Raw genomic sequence first — 21,168 nt, forward strand, 5'->3', positions numbered from 1 at the left:
ATAATTTACTGAATATCATTGTTCTGTTAAAATGTGTATGTTAACATTGTATGTGGAGCTATGAGATTTTACTATGTTTGTTAGTGAAATATATTGTAATTCTGGGGAATGTCCACAGACTAGCTCCTCAGAGACAACAAAGAACTGATGACAGGTGATGGAAAGCTATTAACTGCTGAGGCAACCATTCGCCATCAAGGGGACTGTAAACAAAAGATTTGCATATCATCCCCAGTGACATCTCAAATATTACATACACGGCTGGTGTGAACAAGAAATTTACAGTTTTCCTGATAGACTCTTTGAATCTCACATACACAGGGGACTGTTTTGTCTGCACCCCATTGGGAAGTAATCCTCAAAGAGAGGAGGAGGGTATAAAATAATAGACAGTGATCTTCACATTACATCTCCTCCCCAATCTCTACTCACAGCAATAAGATTGCTTGAAAGTCAGTAGGAGCATCATTGAACTGTGTGTGTGGAGGGCAGGGGAGAGTTGGTCCTAGCTGGAAGGTTTTCCAGTTAGTTTTGACTGCAGTAAGTTTTTGGGTGTGAGAAACCTTTTTGCTTTCAAATCTTACTTAGCTTGGTAAAGTTTAGGAATTAGTTTTTGGTTTTATTTTTTATTTCTTTTGTAACCAATTCTGACCTTTCTGCCTTATCCCTTAAAATCTCTCTTTCTCTAGTTAATAAATTTGTTTTATTGTTTTACCTAAAGCAATGTGTTTTGGTAGTGTTTGGGAAATCTCTACTCAGGTTAACAAAGGCACCAGCAGAATCATTTCCTTTGATTAAATGACTGACTATTAATGGGCTTGCATTGTTCAGTAGAGTGCGGGACTTACAGGATGCACATTTCTGGGTGCAAAGCTGGGGAATTTGTGAGTGTCACCTTATATGTAGTTCATACGTGACTGGGAAAGTATTCATGTCACTTTGCAGAGAGGGATTTACATGCTAATTGCAGTGTGTGAGCAGAGCCCAGAGAGGCTGCTTTTCACTAGCAAAGCCATGTAACAGGCACCCTGGGCTGGAGAGGTAAAGGGACACAGCAGTTCAACAGTCCAGACTGTACCCTAGGGCATGTCACAAACAGGAGTTTACTTTTTAGAATCCAGAACCATAACACACAAGAACCCAAACCAGAGAGGGGCTGCTCCCTAAGGCAGTGGGCACCTTGCTTTATGTTGGCTTGTCTATAGGAACAGTTAGTGTGCGGCAGGCTGGGATGTAAATCCACCTTGCACTAGCCTGCTGCACACTAACTGGCTGTGTGCACCCCCGCAACTGTGCACTACAAGTTCCCTGGTGCATTTTGATCTGTTCCCATTTCAAAACGGAGTAGAACAAAGCACACTACGGAATTACTAGTGTACGTAGCAGGGTCCACATGGACAGTACAATATGTGGCAGGCTAGTGAGAGGCAGATTTACACCCCAGCTTGCCACAAACTAACTGTTTCTGTAGACTCACGGGATTTTCTACAGAGCCCTCTGGTCTGCATACAGGATCTGGCAAACACCCCTCTCTTAAAGTGATAGCTTGAAATTCCAACATAGTCCTCACTATACCATAAGAACAAAGGAGAATTCCCTCCCCCACCCCTACTGAGAAGAATGATGATTGCTGGTGTGACATTACGCTCCATATTCTTTATGAACATATGCTTATGATATGGATATGACATAACTGAGGTTTACTTTATGCAAGATGGCCCCTGTGAGGTATCATTGGAAAGGTTATGATTTACTGAATATGATTATCCCATTTGTATCCATGTATCATTTTTGTATCTGAAGTTAGGGATATTGACTATGTATCTGTATTTGAACTATGCTACTTTGGGTGACGGTCACTGCTAACATTTCAGGTACAACAATGGAGAAGCCCGACAGGGCTGATGGCCCGTCAGTGAGGACAATGGACTGTGAAAAGTCTTGGCCTTCCTGCAGATGCTCCATACTGCCACTGATGGATGCTGTGATGCTACAGTCAGGTGACCTAACCTCCATTTTGAACACTGAACTTTTCCACTGGAGGGTGGTAAATCAAACAAAGGATTTGTGCCTTATCAAAATCCTATATAAGGTGGGGGATGGAAACAATCAAGGTTCTTGTCTCCTCTGCCTCCCCACCCAAAGAAACACTGAAAAACATCTGGAAATAAGAACTGGAGGGGCTGGGGAAGAGAAGAACTGCTTGACCCAGGCAGGAAAGATACTTGGCCTGTGAAAGAATTGTGGAAGCAGGGAAAGAATTAACAAGGATTTGAAGGGAATTTTAATGCATGTCAGACAGTTAGCAAGAGTTAGGCTAGCTGTGACCCTAATGACGTGAGATTTGTAGAAGCAAGGATAGTGTGAGACATAGGGAAAGAACTGTGTACAAAGTTATTACTACCTTGTAACTGATAACCAAATATGCAGGCTTGCTTTTCTTAGGAGTGAGACAAACAAGATAGCAGAATGGCTTATGTATAAACAAAATGTAGTTGTTGCTCTCTATTGTCTGTATTATTGCTAGTTATTGTCTGTAACAAAAGTATAAAGGCTTGCTGTAATTGTTTACCAGTTGAGAGACCTGTCCAGGACTGGGGCGACCCTGTGTCCTATGGCACTCTCTCCCTCCATTGTAATTACTGGAGAAATAATAAAGTATTTGATTTTGCTGCACCCAAACGAAAAAGCGAGAACTGAGTTTTTCTCCGACAGAATCTACGTAAGACCTACCTCTATCTAGTGTGAGGAATTGCTATATGTAACTAGAGTAACCAGATGACAAAGATGAAATATCAGGATGCGGGGGCGGGGGGGGGGGGAAGAGGGAAAAAAAAGCCCCGTCTCCTACCGACCCTATGGTGGCTGCAACAGCTGAGCATGCCCCGGCCTGGAGCTGCCAAGCCCACATGCTGCTCTAGATCCCTGGGGCAGCCTGGCTCGCTTCCCAGCCACCCTCTCCGCCCAGGCCTGCCTTGCCTTCTACTGGGGGCTCGGGCGGAGGGAGCTGCTGCGGGATCTCTTCCGGGCCATGCTCACCTTCCTGGAGAAGCTGGACTGGAGCAGTTTGCAGGGTGAGTGCTGGGGGCCACCCCCTCCCTCCAGGCTTGCGGCGCCATACAGCTGATCAACGCAAGCCTGGGAGGGAGGAGGAATGTGGCGTGCTTGGGGAAGAGGCAGGGCCAGGGCGGGGATTTGGGGAGGGATCAATGGGGGAAGGAGGGGGCGGAGTTGGGGAAGGGGAGCAGAGGGCAAAATTGCTTGTTTGTACAGTGTCCCGACCGAACATCGGTCAGGATGCGGGACAAACAAGCAAATATCAGGACACCCCGATAAAATCAGGACGTCTGCTCACCCTATATGTAACCAAGTTCCTTAGTGAATCTAGCTTCGTTTGTGTGCTTTGTTTTATTTTCTTAGTAGTCTGCTTTGTTCTGTTTGCTACCTCTTTAACCTCTTAAATCCATCTTTTGTAGTTAGTAAACATATTTCTTGTTTATAATATAACCCAGTTTATATAATTTTTAACTGCGGGGAGCGGGGGGCGGAGTTGTGCATACCTTCCTCCACACTGAGGGAAGGGACGAATTTCATATAAGTTTGGGTTTGCAATCCAAAGGAGGTGAACACCTGGGGCTGTGGCAAGTCCCTTAAGTTGAGTCTTCCCAGAGCTGATCTCAGTGTCTGTATCATTCTGCAGCAGGATGCGGCCCTGCCTGTGTGCTTGGCTGGAAGAGCCTTGTGAGCCTGGCCCAGCAAGACCAGGTAAAGGGGATCTAAGCCAGTAGAATAGACTGACTCAGTGGCATCTCAGCATATCAGGTGGCATCCCAAGGGAGTTCCCCCCATCACAGCTCAGTATTGAGCTATTATGAAAATCTGCCCAATAGTGTCCCAGCCTGCAAGGTGCTAAACATCCTCAGCTCCTACCGGTGTCAAAGTTTATGTCTATATTGCAATTAGACACTTGCAGTTGTCCCATGCCAACTAACTCAGGTATGCTGGGCTCAGGCTAAAGGGCTGTTTAAGGGCAGTGTAGATGGACTTAGGCTGAAGCTCGAGCTCTGGGACCCACATGGGGTCCTAGAGCCTGGTCTCCAGCCTGAGCCTGAACATCTACACTGCCATTTAACAGCCCCTTAGTCTGAGCCCCTTAGCATGAGCCAGCTGGCACAGGGCACCAGTAGGTGTCTAATTGCAGTGTAGACATATCCAAAGACTCAGGACTTTACAAGATGTGCTCAGCACCTTGAAGTTTCAGGCTAATAAATAGGAGAGACAGTGATAAATACTCTCTGCTCATGTCTGCAGCGTCTCAGTCTATCCATGTGTGACATGGATGGGCACTGACCTGCTATGGAAATCACTGACTCTCCCTCCTGGTTGAGTCGCGGGCTCCTGACACAGCAGGACACTTTCTGGTTGGACTCTTCTGTTAGAACAATGACAATCTCTGTTTGAAACAGGCCATTGGCCTCTGGGGTTATTTCTTCAGAGGCCGATGGTAAGAGCTGCCCCTGGTGATCTCTCCACTGAGCTTTGGGCTGTGGGTACCATCCGGATGATCCACACACAATCCGGATCCCTCCGTCCTGGTGTCCCTCCACAGAGATGACAGGAGCAGAGCCCATATCTACAGAAGAAATAAATGAACTTGTGATAATCCTACAGTGCCCAGTAATGAGCCAAAAGCTTTATTACACTGTTATCAAAAGCCATTTCTTATTAAACTAATAATTGGATGTGAGTTCACGAATGTGGTTGGTCAGTTAATATTTGATATACAGTAAAATTAATATTATACTAAGGCTTTTCTATGCACAAATTTGCTCCAGTTTAGTTAAACTGGTTTAGTTAATCAGGTGCAAATTCCTGTGTGGACACTCTTAAATCAAGAAGGAATTGACTCAAGATAAATCATTATAAGCCATTTCCAAACTCATTTAGGATTGTCCACACAGAGCTTTGCACTAGTTTATCAAAACCAGTGCCCATGTATGTGTAGACAAGCATTAAATTAATTCACAAATCAAAAACTTTGTTATAGGGGATTTCAGGTTGCTTGGCAGTGCCATGTACCCTTCCAGAATAAAGATGTGAATAGCAGAAAACTGGTACAACTGAAAGCCAGGAAATACACTCAGGCCATGTTTACACTGCAAGTTACAGCTCAGTAACTTGCTCGCTCAGGGGTGTGAAAAATCAAACCCTGCCAAGCGCAGCAAGTTTTGATGCTGTAAAGCTCCAGTGAAGACAGGCTCCGAGCACTGGGAGGCACCCGGAGCTATTCCCCTCATTGAGGTGGGTTACATAGAGCGCTGGGAGAGCTCTCTCCCAAGCGCTCGCGGATGAGCACACAGTCAGAACAAAGCATTGCTGCGACAGTGCGGCCACAGCTGCGCTTTGAGGTTTTTAGCACATGTCTACACTGGCAAAGCGCTCCAACTTGCTGGCTCAGAGAGGTGAAAAATCACCCCACCGAGTGCAGCAAGTTTGAACACTTTAAAACACTAGTGTAGACAGGCCGCAAGCACTGGGAACTGCACTCCTAGCGCTTGAAGGTAATCCCCTGGTGGAGGTGGATTACCAGGAGCACTGGGAGAGCTCTCTCACAGCACATCCACAGTCGCATGTCAAAGCGCTGCTGTGGCAGCACTTTGAACTTATAAGTGTAGAAATAGCCTTAGTATAGACAGGGGTGGCAGGTTATATAGGCTTGTGGTGCTTGAGCACCAGGAATATTCAGGGCTGGGGGCTGTGCTCAACCAATATTTGGAGCTGGGTTTCTCTCCTGGCACTGCCTGGAGTGGACCCTGCCCCTCCCCAACCCTGGAGCATTCCCCCCACCCCCTTCAGAGCTTCTCTGCCTGAAAAAAAACAGCCCGTGCCTCTCTCCCTTGCTTGTGCTGCCGGCTGCCTGCCGCTGCTTCTGCCTAAGGCTATAGAGAGCAGTGGCCGGCAGATTGTTGGAGCACCTCAGGAGGGGGAGGGGGAGGGGGAGAGAGGAGCGGGGAGGAGACACACACGTGCTTGGGAAGCCCTCTCTCCCGTCCCTGGCACCCACCTGGAGGAGACGCCAAGGGGACTTCTGGCCAGGAGATGGACATCTGGAGTGACCCTCACTCACCTGGGCAGCTGCTGGGGCTTCGGTGAGGTTTGACCCTTTGATCCACTCCCTCCCTCCCCAGCCACCACTCCTGTCCAATGCTGGGCAAGGGGCAGCCCCATCCCCAGTAAGGCTAGGGCGAGGGGCAGCAGCAGGGGAGGCCACATGTGATGGCAACACCCCCTCTCCTGGTACTCACCATAGGGGAGGCAGGTGGGCTTTCTGGACCTGAGAGAGGCCCTAGGAGCATGTGCAGTGACTGTGGTGCAGAGTGAGTGTGCTGTCAGGGGTGGGCGGGGGGAAGAGAAGTGGTCCCTCCCCTGGAGCTTGCTGCTGCCAGTAAGGGGGGAGGGAGTCCTCTCTGGCCCTAGCCCTGGAGCAGCCTGTCTGCACCCCAAGTTCCTTATCCCCAGCCCTGCCCCACCCCAGAGCCTGTGCCCCCACCACCCCAGCCCTGAGCACCTTTATGCACTGTGAACCCCTCAGCCCCAGCCCCACCCCAGAGCCCTCACCTGAGGGGAGAAATGTGCAACTTAAATTTGGTGGTCAGTTTGGAATATCATTGTGTTTAGCACAATGATTATTTTACACCCTTTAAAGTATATAACTAGTCACATACAGGTGTTATGAAGTGGGAATGTTCTTAATGTTTTCTCTGAATGCTGTGTGGGTGCCTCAGTTTCCCCTATGCATTTCTCAAGGCTCTAGATGGTGGGATAAAGGAGTGTGACTGTTGTAGAGCCCTAGAGAGCCAGTGTGATGCCATCTGCACAGAGGATGGCCGAAACCCTGTCTCCGGGCAACTGATGGCCTGGGCCGCTCTCCTGCAAGGTGCCACCTGAAGATATTGGAGAACAAAGAGATCAGGTGGCCTCCTAATGCCTGGAAAAGAGACAAAGGCCAGAGGAGCGAGTGTTAGTGCCTGTGCAGAATTCTGGGAAGCTCATGGTGTGGAAGGGGATGCTGGGATGCTTTGGAACTACTCCATACAAAGCCAGTCACGACTCTGGGGGAGCCTCCTTTCTCTGAGCATACTGTCTCCAGGGCAAGAAGCGTACACCTTCCTGGGTCTGACCTCAGAGCATTCAGCATGACTTCCGCAGCGAGTCTGCCCAGGCAGGTCCTGGGGCAACCAGAGGTCCCCGCACCCCAACTCTGCAGTCAGACGTGACTCTCAGCCAGCCAGTAAAACAGAAGGTTTATTAGATGACAGGATCACAGTCTAAAACAGAGCTTGTAGGTACAGAAAACAGGACCCCTCAGTCAGGTCCATCTCGGGGGGTGGGGAGCCCAGACCCAAGTTCTGAGCCTCTTCCCATTTCCCCAGCCAGCTCCAAACTGACACTCCCTCCTCTGGCCTTTGTGTCTCTTCTGGACAAGGAGGCCACCTGATCTCTTTGTCACCAACACCTTCAGTTGGCACCTTGCAGGGGAAACTGAGGCACCCACACAGTATTCAGAGAAAACATTAAGAACATTTCCACTTTGTCACAACAGGTGCAACAAAATATAATACCGTATATTGAAGCAGGCAAGTGCTGCTTCTGACTTTCCACTTTTAATTGACCCTTGTAATCTTGTGGTGCCGATGCATTGTACCTCATTTCATATTGGCTTACAGGGCGGGAGCGGGCGGGGGGAGAGGGGACACCACCATTTTGGGCACCACCAAAAATTATACAAACCTGCTGCCTATGATGTGTAGACATAGCCTCAGCAAACCAGAAAGACAAACACTCAACAAGAAAATGTAGGATTTAAGGTAACACCTCCCACACCTGATCACACTTGGAGTTTTTTTTTAATTTTTGATGAGCTAAACTGAAATAAAATTATCTTAATCTGAAACAAGAGTCTTGTACCTGAATCAAAGGTGTGAATTCAAACTGATTTCATTATTGTGGGGTCAGTGTGTGTGTGGGCAGAGATGCCCTTAGGCTGTTTGGAAATTTCACACAAAGAAGCTACGAGTGTCTGGAGACTTCCCCATATGGGATTCTTGCCCAGAAGAGCACAGGCTACAGGGTGCTCTCCCAGCAGGGGTGTGACTCACAGGGCTTCAGTCTGACAGACTTATAGGAAATGCCCAAGAGCCACAGACAAGGTTAAAGTGCCTAAGGTGAAAATTCTATGTACCCCCCCGCCCACATGCTTCTGTTGCTGTTCCTTTTAAACAGCCCATTGACTGCAGCTAGCTGGGGACTCGCAGGTAAACAAAGGGAAAAGTTCATGAGCCCTTGCAGCAAGCTCAGTAGGGCATCTCCAAGGGTGGGGAACAATTCCACTCCCAAATACAGTAAAAGCTGTTTTATTCAGCATGCTCGGGGGATGGGGGTACAGGTGAGTGAAAAATGATGGTTAAATGAGAGGGAGTGAGTTTGGATGCAGAGTTGGGGGTTGGGGCACACGAGGGGGTGTGGAGCGCAGGCTCTGGGCGGGAGTTTGGGTGATGGAGGGGATTTGGGGCAGGTGGTTGGTAAGCAGAAATGGGGGCAGGATGCCAGATCCTGGGGCGCTCACCTCAGGCAGCTCCCTGCAAGCAGCAACCTGTCCTGCCTGCTCCTAAATGGAAGCATGGCAGGTGGCTCTGCGCGCTGCCCCCACCCCAATGTGAGGGAACTGCAGCCAACGGGAGCTGCGGGGGCATCACCTGTGGGCGGAGATAGCATGCAGATCCTCCTGGCCACCCCTCTACCTAATACATTCCTGTTTATGGCGAGCTGCCCAAGGGTAGTGCCCTCCAAATCTGGCACCCCATACTGCCTCCCGCCCCGCCACATAAGAACATAAGAACGGCCGTACCGGGTCACCCCAAAGGTCCATCTAGCCCAGTATCCTGTCTATCGACAGTGGCCAATGCCACGTGCCCCAGAGAGAGATCAAGTGATCTCTCTCTTGCCATCCATCTCCACCCTCTGACAAACAGAGGCTAGGGACACCATTCCTTACCCATCCTGGCTAATAGCCATTAATGGATTTAACCTCCATGCATTTATCCAGTTCTCTTTTAAACGCTATTATAGTCCTAGCCTTCACAACCTCCTCAGATAAGGACTTCCACAAGCTGACTGTGCGCTGCGCGAAGAAGAACTTCCTTTTATTTGTTTTAAACCTGCTGCCTATTAATTTTATTTGGTGACACCTAGTTCTTGTATTATGGGAATAAGTAAATAACTTTTCCTTATCCACTTTCTCCACATCACTCATGATTTTATATACCTCTATCATATCCCCCTTAGTCTCCTCTTTTCCAAGCAGAAGAGTCCTAGCCTCTTTAATTTCTCCTCATATGGGACCCATTCCAAACCCCTAATCATTTTAGTTGCCCTTTTCTGAACCTTTTCTAGTGCCAGTATATCTTTTTTGAGATGAGGAGACCACATCTGTACACAGTATTCGAGATGTGGGTGTAGCATCAATTTATATAAGGGCAATAATATATTCTCAGTCTTTTAAATGATTCCTAACATCCTGTTTGCTTTTTTGACTGCCTCTGCACATTGCTTGGACATCTTAAGAGAACTATCCACGATGACTCCAAGATCTTTTTCCTGACTTGTTGTAGCTAAATTAGCCCCCATCATATTGTATGTATAGTTCGGGTTATTTTCTCCAATGTGCACTACTTTACATTTATTAAATTTCATTTGCCATTTTGTTGCCCAATCTCTTAGTTTTGTGAGATCTTTTTGAAGTTCGTCACAGTCTGCTTTGGTCTTAACTATCTTGAGCAGTTTAGTATCATCTGCAAAATTGCCACCTCACTGTTTACCACTTTCTCCAGATCATTTATGAATAAATTGAATAGGACTGGTCCTAGGACTGACCCTTGGGGAACACCACTGGTTATCCCTCTCCATTCTGAGAATTTACCATTAATTCCTATCCTTTGTTCCCTGTCTTTTAACCAGTTCTCAATCCATGAAAGGACCTTCCCTTTTATCCCATGACAGCTTAATTTACGTAAGAGCCTTTGGTGAGGGACCTTGTCAAAGGCTTTCTGGAAATCTAAGTATACTATGTCCACTGAATGCCCCTTGTCCACATGTTTGTTGACCCCTTCAAAGAACTCTAATAGATTAGTAAGACACGATTTCCCTTTACAGAAACCATGTTGACTATTGCTCAACAGTTTATGTTTTTCTATCTGTCTGACAATTTTTTTCTTAACTATTGTTTCAACTAATTTGCTCGGTTAGACTTACTGGTCTGTAATTGCTGGGATCACCTCTAGAGCCCTTTTTAAATATTGGCGTTACATTAGCTAACTTCCAGTCATTGGGTACAGAAGCCGATTTAAAGGACAGGTTACAAACCTTAGTTAATAGTTCCGCAACTTCACATTTGAGTTCTTTCAGAACTCTTGGGTGAATGCCATCGGGTCCCGGTGACTTGTTAATGTTGAGTTTATCAATAAATTCCAAAACCTCCTCTAGTGACTCTTCAATCTGTGACAGTTCCTCAGATTTGTCACCTGCAAAAGCTGGCTCAGGTTTGGGAATCTCCCTAACATCCTCAGCAGAGAAGACTGAAGCAAAGAATACATTTAGTTTCTCCGCAATGATTTTATCGTCTTTAAGCTCTCCTTTTATATCTCAATCATCAAGGGGCCCCACTGGTTGTTTAGCAGGCTTCCTGCTTCTGATGTACTTTAAAACATTTTATTACCTTTGGAGTTTTTGGCTAGCCGTTTTTCAAACTCCTCTTTGGCTTTTCTTATTACACTCTTGCACTTAATTTGGCAGTTTTTATGCTCCTTTCTATTTGCCTCACTAGGATTTGACTTCCACTTTTTAAAGGAAGTCTTTTTATCTCTCCCTGTTTCTTTTACATGGTTATTAAGCTACAGTGGCTCTTTTTTAGTTCTTTTACTGTGTTTCTTAATTTAGGGTATACATTGAAGTTGGGCCTCTATTATGGTGTCTTTAAAAAGCGCCCATGCAGCTTGCAGGGATTTCACTTTAGTTACTGTACCTTTTAACTTCTGTTTAACTAACCCCCTCATTTTTGCATAGTTCCCACTTTTGAAATTAAATGCCACAGTGTTGGGCTGTTGAGGTGTTCTTCCCACCACAGGGATGTTGAATGCTAATGTATTATGGTCACTATTTCCAAGCGGTCCTGCTATAGTTACCTCTTGGACCAGCTGCTGTGCTCCACTCAGGATTAAATCTAGAGTTGCCTCTCCCCTTGTGGGTTCCCGTATCAGCTGCTCCATGAAGCAGTCATTTAAAGTATCGAGAAATTTTATCTCTGCATTTCGTCCTGAAGTGAAATGTTCCCAGTCAATATGGGGATAATTGAAATCCCCCACTATTATTGGGTTCTTAATTTTGATAGCCTTTCTAATTTCCCTTAGCATTTCATCATCACTATTGCTGTCCTGGTCAAGTGGTTGATAATAGATCTCTAATGTTATATTCTTATTAGAGCATGAAATTTCTATCCATAGAGATTCTATAGAACATGTGGATTCACTTAAGATTTTTACTTCATTTGATTCTACATTTTCTTTCACATATAGTGCCACTCCCCCCCGCACCTCGCATGACCTGTTCTGTCCTTCTGATATATTTTGTACCCCGTAATGATTGTGTCCCATTGATTGCTCTCAGTCCACCAGGTTTCTGTGATGCCTATTATATCAATATCCTCCTTTATCATCTTATAATTTAGACTTCTAGCATTTGTGTACAAGCACTTTAAAAACTTGTCAATGTTTATTTGTCTGCCCTTTTCTGATGTGTTAGAATCCTTTTTATGTGACTGTTTATCATCTGATCTGGCCCTTACATTATCCTCTTCCATCCTCTGCTCCTGACTATAACCTGGAGATTCTCTATCATTAGACTCTCCCCTCAGAGAAGTCTCTGTCTGATCCACAGTCTCCTCTGCAGCAGTCGGCTTTCCCCCATCTCCTAGTTTAAAAACTGCTCTACAACCTTCCTGCCCCAATCCCTTCCTGCACCCAAACTCCCTCCCATAGCCTGCGCCCCAGCTCCTGTACCCAAACTCCCTCCCAGAACATGCACTCCACAATCCCTCCTGTGCTCCAACCCACTGCCAGCCCTGCGCCAAGTGGACCATAAACTGGAATTTCAATAATGATCAGAAATGCCAGTTTATAGAGCTTTCTGGTTGGTGAAGTGCTGGATAAAACAACTTTCAATGTATAAAGAAAAAAATTGCCAAAATCTTAAGTTATTTCAGCCAGACCAAGAGGAAGACAGACACATCCGATCTTCACCCTGAGCACTGATAGTCAGAGGCCTCTTTTTCTCATTGCAGCAAGAAAATAGCCACAAGGAGAAGGTTACTAGCCTATTTGAAGAACTGGATGCTTGCTGCTTGTTCAGCTCATGGCGGTGTGGTGACATTAATGCCACATCAGTAGTGCATGTTTTAAATGCACAGGATTTGTGGCCTGTGAACCATTTGGTATTGAAGAAATCTGTATGTTTGATGCTAATTTTATTGTTGTTGTTTGCAAAGAATTTGCTGTATAGATGTCATGATAAGATTGTGTTTACATTGATGAGTCATCTCATTTAACTCTCAGATTGTCCTCTGATGAGCCTAATGATTGTTTTAGTTTGAGCAGCTTTATTCCATTGTGGTGTCTTGGGGCATGTCTACACTAGGAGCTGGATCGACGCATGGTGATCAATCCCCCAGAGGTTGATTTATCGTGTCTAGTGTAGATGCAATAAACTGATAGCTGAGTGCTCTCCCATTGCCTCTGGTACTTCACCAGAATGAGAAGCACAGGCAGAGTTGACAGGAGAGCGTTAGCTGTCAAATAACCACTGTGAAGACACTATGGTAGGGAGATCTAAATACATCAACTTCAGGTAAGCTATTCATGTAGCTGAAGTTGCGAAACTTAGATCGATCCATGCGGTAATGTAGACAAGCCCTTGCTCCAGTTTGGAATAAATTCAGGCTATGAGCATCCACGACTGTCCAAATGTGCATATTTATCCCTTGTTGTTATCCGCGGGTGGGAGTTCTGCTGTCCAATCAGATTGAACGTGGGCACTCTCCCTGCAGTAACATGGAATTATAGTGGGTGCTTGTTTAACCAAAGTTTGGTGGGTTACATGTACAGTACAGAAGGGAATTACTTTGTTGTGGTTATAAAGTGAACTCTGTGTAATACCCAGTCGTGGCTATGATCAGAGGTGAAAGTGGGCTGGTGCGTGCTGGAGCAGCACTCTGGCAAGAACTGGCTGCTGCTCTGGCCTGCACATGGCCAACTTTTTGCTGCCCCCTGTCGGTGGGTCTGCTGGTACAATCTGGCAGTGCTGCCGTATCGGTGAGTGGGGCAGCAGGCCCAACCCCTGCTGCCAGATTCAGGTCCCCTGATAATCCCCCAGGCTGTGTCGCTTGGGGGATAGGGCGTGTGTGGAGTGCGGGCACACAGGAGCAAGGTGGGGGCTTCCCAGCCCTGCCCCTTCTGCCCAAGGCCCCACCCCTTCTGGGGGCCAAATCTGCCCCCCTGTTACAGATGATGGCCTCCACTTTCACATCTGGCTATGACTGGCAGCTCAGGTTACCCGCAGTTGACAATTACTGTGCTGTGGATGGGAGTGAGTGGCCGGAAGGGTTTTAAGTGAATGTAACATTGTCAGTGCATTAAAATTAAAATGATGAGATCAGGGGCGGCTTCAGGCACCAGCACAGCAAGCACGGGTGGCAGTCAGGCTGCCTTTGGTGGCATGCCTGCAGCCGGTCGGCCGGTCCTGCGGCTTCGGCGGCGGGTACGCTGAAGGTGTGGGACCAGTGGACCTTCCATAGGCATGCCGTTGAATCCGCGTTACCAGTGGACCTCCCACAGGCATGCTGCCGAAGGCAGCCTGACTGCCGTGCTTGGGACAGCAAATAACAAGGAGCCGCCCCTGCATGAGATACACAAATTACAAGTGTATAGGAATTATTGGCTATGATTGTCTGTCATACAGAGGCCCGAGCTGAAACTGGAGTCCCAGTGTGTTGGGAACTATACACATATCACAGGAGACAGTCTTTGCCCTGAAGAGTTTACAGCAGGGGTCCTCAACGTGGTGCCCGCAGGATTATGTAGCAGTGCCAGCTCCCCACTATTGGTAGAGAATATGAAGCATGTGCACATAAGCTAGAACAGAACTAAATGAGAGACACAATCGCCGGGTGGATAGCGCAGTGCACTGAGTGTCAAGGGACAGGGCTTTTAGTCCTGCCTTTACCACTGAGCTGTGCATGAACTTGGGCAAGTCTCTGTGCCTCTGTTTCCTCTCTCACCCTTTGTCCATCTTGCCTGTTTAGACTGTAAACCAGTGGTCCCCAACCTTTTCGTTTGGTGGGCGCCAGATGAAGGACCATGGCGGTGGTGGAGCACCCGCCAAAATGCCGCCGAATTTCTGCGGCATTTTGGCGATGACGCCTCTCAATGACGTCGTCGAGAGGCGTCACCACCGAAACGCCGCAGAAGTTCGGTGGCATTTTGGCGGATGCTCCACCGCTGGCCAGGATGCGGGCGCATTGATCACCACCACTGTAATTAGTTACGATCCTGACTCGTCTCAGCCACTAGAGATGCAGCATGAACTCAAGACATACATCCTGGAACAGGCTGGTGTGGTGGGAAAGGCCCTTGGACCACTGAACAGAGAGAATGCTCAGGATTAGCTGGCCAAGGCGAATTCCTTACCTGGTATTAGTAAGGAAGACCTAGCCTTTCTTATCAGGGAGTGTACGTCTGGAGAGGAATTTGGGGCCCTTCCAATTGATTTGCAGGTAGTTGACATGGAAACCAATCATCAATTGTTTGAAGGTGTTTCAAGGTTTTACTTCCCACATCAGAACTTTATTGGGAGATATTACTCTGAGAGACAACAGCCTTTTGAGAGGCCGGAGAAATATCTTAGCCGTAAAAGACTGCTGTATTGGTTAGCAGGGGCAACCACCTGTGATGTTCCAGAGTTCCCTGAGTCTGTCCTGCAAGGGCTATCCCCATTTCTGAAGGTGGCTTTAGGACCAGTGGACTGCATGACTACGACCCTTTGAGAGCTAGAGGACAAGCTGCAAAAAGCACATGAAATCCAAAGAGAAGCTTTTCCACCCTCTGGAGCTAAAAGGAATGTAGCAGTGGTTACCGCCAAGAGCCATCAAGGAAAAGAGTTCAATAAGGGAAGCCCGAAGTCACCTCAACCTAACAGGAAGTCTGCTGCATATCTGAGCAAGAACAGCCAGCCAGATGGACTTAGGAGGGTCATTTGGAAGGAGTTGCTTCAGCATGAGGCACAAGAAAACATAGAAGGTTTGCCCACTGGGCGCTTCTAGTGAGATTGGCACGGCATAAAAGCAGAAAGCATCAGCAAAAACAGTCTGTAGATCTACTATGATGGGGCCAAGATTCCCCTCCGGACCATTTAACAGCACCCATAACCAACAACCCATGGGGCAGGCCATCAACATCAGTTGTCCTGGAGGGAGAATTCAGAAGATTCATCCAGCAGATGCTGATTGATACGGGTGCTTTGGTTTCCATTTGGTTTATAACTGCTGAGCCAAAAGCCAAAAAAATACCCATCAAGGAGACGAAAATTTTGAAAGGATTCAATGGGGGTGAGAGTGTGGTCCCCTTTACACAGCCTGTCATCTGCAAAATCCACACTATAGTAGCCAGAGCTACCTTTGGTCTTCAGGACCTAGGAGGCCAGGGTATCCTGGGCATGGATTTTATCTCTATTATGAGCCTTATTGTGGACCTGCCTAACAGGAAATTGGTTCAAGACAAAAACAACAGACGTCATGAGATCATACCTTTATCTCACAGGGTGGCCACGGTGAAAGCACCTGAAACCTTGGAACTGCCACAGTGGGAAAAGGATATAGCTGACATCGCTTTCAAGCATCAGGAGGTGTTTGCAAGGAACAAACTGCAATGTTGCAAGACATCTGAGGAAGACAGAGTTGATGGACCTGACCCGAAGCCACAAAGGCAATATCGGTATCCTGTTGCTGCAGAGGAAGGCATTCAGAGCACCATCAAGGCATTAGTTGAACAGGGAATGCTTTTGCCAACAGAGAGTCCCTGTAATTCACCCATCTTGCCTGTAATGAAAGCTGACGGCAAGATCTGGCGTCTCACGGTGGGCTACAGAGAACTGAACAAGATAACTCCGCGTTTGGCACCTGTAGTTGCCAAATACAATGAGGTAATGTCTACAATTGCATCGAGGGCTAAATGGTTTTCCATACTGGACTTGTCTAATGCGTTCTTCTCCATTCCCCTGCACCCCTCTGCCTGGCCCAAGTTCTCTTTCACCTATAGAAATAAGCAGTATACATTTAGCCAACTTGCTCAGGGCCTATATAATGCACCATTGATTTGTCACCATCAGGTTTCCATCATGTGGAGTACCTGGAAACATGATAGTAAGGTTCTAAGCTACATAGATGACATTCTTATAGTCACTGGTACAAAAGAAGAAAGTCTGGAGATGTTGGATGCTGTCCTACACCAGATCAAGAAGACTGGCTTCTTGATAAACCCTGTTAAGGCTCAGCTTGTGTGCTCAGAAGTAACCTACCTGGGCATAACCATTGGAGAGGAAGGCAAGTGACCAGACACTCAGCGTGTCAACCTGATTTGTAAGTTACCTGTACCCCAAGATGTATCAGGACTAAGATCTTTCCTGGGTCTTACTGGCTTCTCAAGGGAATTTATTGAAGGATACTCTGAGATGGCCAGACCATTACTGAAGAAAGACCAAGAGTGGCAGTGGAATGAGGAACATCAACAAGCTTTCTGTGACTTGAAACAGGCTCTCGCCAAGGCACCAGCATTAGCCTATCCAAAGCTTGAGCAGCCATTCCATCTAAGGCTGGTGACATCCAACAAGGGCATAAGTGCTATCCTCATGCAGGACCATGGAAATGGCCTTTGACCTGTGGCCTACAGATCGAGGACACTCAGTGAAGTTAAAAGGCAGTTCAACAGCTGCGAAAAGGAGGTCCTGGCATTAGTGTGGGCTAACAGGGGGAGAGACAGGGTGAGTGTGCCTGTAGCTCCCAAGAAGAGGGCTACAGTCAGAGGCCCTCACACAGTGACAGCAGCCAAGAACCTGCCGAAATCCCAGGAGTGACAGAGCGGCTGTCTGGAGACACCCCAGGATGGGAGCCAGGAAGAGCACTGTGCCAGGGAGGAATCACCTGAGAAGGACAAACCAGAGCCAGACCCAGTTTTGCTGTCACCCAGAGCTGTATGGGGCTGTGAGTACTTGGGTTAGTGACTGCATTGGGAATAAGGAGGGAGGCTGTTAGCCAGGTAAGTGGGAAGGTTGTCGCTCAGTGTGGGTTTGCAGAGAGCGGCAGAAGAGGGCACTGGAGGGGTTTGCTGTGGAAAATCCATTGGTGTCAAAGATGACCAGGAGCACCCAAGACTCACTGCTGCCTGGGAACTTGACCCAAGACTCCTGAACTGTGAGTGTAGATGCAGTGCTTGGCATCTCCCATTTTTAACTGTGGTATCACTGGGCCCGTGGTACCTTGGGTTGACTGTAACCTGTTTTACCGGCGCTCCCAGATTTCCCCCCTGTTGTTTTTCTAACTTCATTCCTCTGTAAATAAATATTTCCCTTTTCTATATTCACTGATCTTTTCTGGTGTGTGTGTATTTACACCAGTGGGGTTTGAAACAGGTGCCCCTGGGGTGGAAGGGAGTTACCCCGCTGTGCTCCAGTGTGTGCCTGTTATTGGCCAGAGCCGCTCTGCAAAGCAGACTCCATCTTGGCCATGAGGGCTCTATAGTTAGATATTAGTTCTTCTTTGAGTGCTTGCTCATGTGTTTTCCACAGTAGGTATGCATGCTCACCATGTGCACCAGTGTCAGAAGTCTTTCCCCTAGCAGTACCCATAGGGGAAGCGCCGCTGCGACCCCTGGAGTGGCACCTCTATAGCACGCTATAAGGGAAGCCACGCGCTCCCCCCACCCTCAGTTCTTTCTTGCCACCAGTGAGGGTGTGTCGGAACTACTGCTCCAGCTTTGCTGCAACTCGTCCCAGAACTCGTTGTTCGTTGTTAGTGGTACCCGTTAGTTAGTTCAACAAGTTTCAGTTCAGTTAGTTAGCATTCGGGCCGGGGCATGCCCCAGGCCCCAGGGTTTAAATCGTGCAACTCTTGCAGGCGTTCGATGCCCAGAAGTGACCCGCACGCCATCTGTCTCCACTGCTTGCGTGAATCCCATATTAGTGACTCCTGTAAAATCTGCAGGTCCTTGAAACCTAGAACTAAAAAAGAAAGAGACGTTAGACTTCAGGCCCTTCTCATGGAGTCGACACTGGCCCCAACCCTGGTGTGCTGAGTGGATTTGGCACTGGGCGCCTCATCTTCGGTGTGCAGTGATCCCCTGGCACCTTCCAGTGCCTGGCTCCGCTCTCCATCTAAGAAACAGAGAAGGGCCCCATTGTCTCAGGGGCGCCGCGAGAAAGCAGGGGGAGAGGCTAGACCCGCGCTGGGCAGCCCCAGTTCCCTCCCAGGCTCTAGAGCTCCGACTCATGTCAAGCAGAGCAGTCCAGCGGCGTTGACTCGAGCCTCTCCGGATGTGCAGATGCCTTCGAAACCGGAGGCCCTGCAGGCGTCCTGAGACATTATGACTCTGCAGGTACCCGGAGCACCACCGACACCCAGGCCCTGCTGTAGAGGCAAGCCACTGCTGGGCTCTAGATAGTTGACCCCGACCCAACGCAGATCCCAGTCAGGGGACCGCTCTCGGGCCTGCTTGCCACTCAGGACACAGTCTCCTGCCTCCGCTTTCGTCACCCACCATGTTGTCTGGTTGGGTGCCATCAGATCAGAGTTCCAGGCACCATTCCATGCTGAACAGAGAGTATCGACGGGACAGACATAGGCACTTTCCTTCTCGTCGGAGCTACCATAGCTGCTCCCAACGCGGGCATTGTGGCCGTTCGCACTCCAGCTCTCTCTCCTCGAGGCACTGCGCCCATGACTCCCAGCAGGGAGCGCCATTCCCGTGCCATCGCGGACCTCAGAATCGTAGTGTCTCGAGAAGTAGTAGCTCGAGACGGCACCGTTCATTGACGTCGGAATCCCAGTCCCGTGGTAGACGTCGTTCTCGGCACCATCGATCGTACCACTCCCATGGTAATGACAGGTCCTTGGTAACCCTGACCTCGACCCACACGAGGCCCCCTACGTCTCAGCCCAGCCAACCTGACCAGTTGGTGCCGCCAATGCCACAGCATAGTCAATGGCAGGGGCCCCCATGGCAGGGCCAATGGTGCCAGTGGACCCCCTGGCCCCCCGCGCATGCCCAGCTAGGGACTCATTCGGTAGCAGGGGCTTCGGAGGCTCCCTCCGCCTCACTATCCAGGCCTCCACGGGATAGGTCGGTGGGTCACGGCTCCTCGGCACCGCACGCAGAGTCCGACCAAGGGGTAGATCCCACGGCACCGACCAACGCTCAGAGCTCTGTACCGGCCTCCTCCCCAGCACCTGATGACAAGGTTGCAGCCCCACACCCCTCCGCAGCACAGGAGGACTTCAGGGCTCACCAAGAGCTACTGAAGCGAGTAGCGTTGGGCCTCCATCTCCAACTTAAGGAGATGGAGGGACCCTCAGACTCGCTCTTCAGTGTGCTCTCGTCTTCGGCACTGGGCAGAGTGGCCCTGTCACTGCACAAAGGGGTGGCCAACATTTCCAATACCCTTTGGCAAATGCCGGCCTCCCTCACGCCAATATCGAAAAAGGCAGAGCGCAGATATTTTGTGCCCACAAAAGGGCATGAGTGTCTCTTGTGGCAAAGTACCTGCTTCTCCTCAGCTGGCTCAGTCCCTTTTTGCCTCAGAGACACAGGCTTGGGCAAAGCAAAGTCCTTCCAGGTCGCGCAGGGTCTGGCTAATCCTTTTCTCAGTCAGTCCCTTGCTCTGTTTTTCTCCCCTTCTGGGGACAGAGTGCAGTCTTCCTTGCTGGAAGAGCTCAGAGACTTGCTGCACCTACTCGCTGGCAGCTTCTCTGCCTCTCTCACTCCCCCCTGCTTCCCTGCCAGGGAGGGTTTAAAAAGGTCTCCAGGAATTGGGGCCAGCTGAACCTAATTAGTTCCCTGGTGTTCCAGCTTAACCTTATTTCTCCATGGCTATCTCTCCTCAATGGGTAGGGAGAGGTCTTTTAACCCCTCTGGGACTAATTACTACCCCTCCCTTGGTAGCTATTTGTCCTGGGTTTGCCACACTCTATACCCACCCGGCCCCCAACTCCCTAGTGGTGGAGTCTGTAAATCATAGGGAGAGACAAGGTCAACTGGGACCCACACTCAAAAATAAAGACTCTAGAAGGCTGGACTCATTTGGTAGAAAACTTTATTCATCTTCCAGTTTCCAGCTCTGGGTGGCCAACCACCAAGCCCTGGGAGAAATCTGAGGCCAGCCAGAGTTGGAGGGGCCTCATCTGAAGTCTGGCATGGTGGACCACATACATGCACACTGCCATGTGGCCCAGGAGCTGCAGGCATACCCTGGCCATGGTCACAGGGAACTCTGTAACTGAGGATATGAGCCCTTCAGGGTCTGGAATCTGCCCAGAGGAAGAGAGACTGTGGCCGTGGAGACATCCAGGAGAGCGCCTATGAATTCTATGCGCTGCACCGGAACCAGTTGACTTGGCCTCATTTACTAGGAGGCGTAGGTTGGCACACGTAGCCAAGAGCAGCTGCACATGGTTCTGTACCTGGGACCACGAGCTGCCCTTGAGCAGCCAGTCGTCGAGGTAGGGAAATATCTGGATCCCCTGGCACCTGAGCTGGGCCGCCACTACCGCCATACACTTCGTGAACGCCCTGGGCACGGTGGACAGACCAAATGGGAGGACTGTAAACTGGTAGTGGTCCTGTCCCACCAGGAAACGAAGGAAGCATTTGTGCCCCTCAAATATATGGATATGGAATTATACGTCCTGAAGGTCCAGGGCCACATACCAATTGCCAGGGTCTAGAGCAGGTATGATACATGCCAGAGAGACCATGTGGAACTGGCATTTGGCCATGAACTGATTGAGGTCTCGAA

General features: G+C 48.8%; 1 protein-coding gene across 3 annotated transcripts in view; it reads right to left on the minus strand.

Moving 5' to 3' along the window:
* The window catches only part of LOC123345199 (butyrophilin subfamily 2 member A1-like), a 343,661-nt gene that overhangs the window by 37,774 nt on the left and 284,719 nt on the right, over positions 1 to 21,168 (minus strand). For all 3 annotated transcript variants that reach the window (XM_044981905.1, XM_044981906.1, XM_044981903.1), the window contains exon 4: positions 4,352 to 4,633. In XM_044981905.1, the coding sequence (XP_044837840.1) occupies positions 4,352 to 4,633 (282 nt within the window). The remainder of the gene's footprint in view (positions 1 to 4,351; positions 4,634 to 21,168) is intronic.

The sequence above is a fragment of the Mauremys mutica genome, chromosome 12 (genome assembly GCF_020497125.1).
Source record: "Mauremys mutica isolate MM-2020 ecotype Southern chromosome 12, ASM2049712v1, whole genome shotgun sequence".
NCBI lineage: Eukaryota > Metazoa > Chordata > Testudines > Geoemydidae > Mauremys > Mauremys mutica.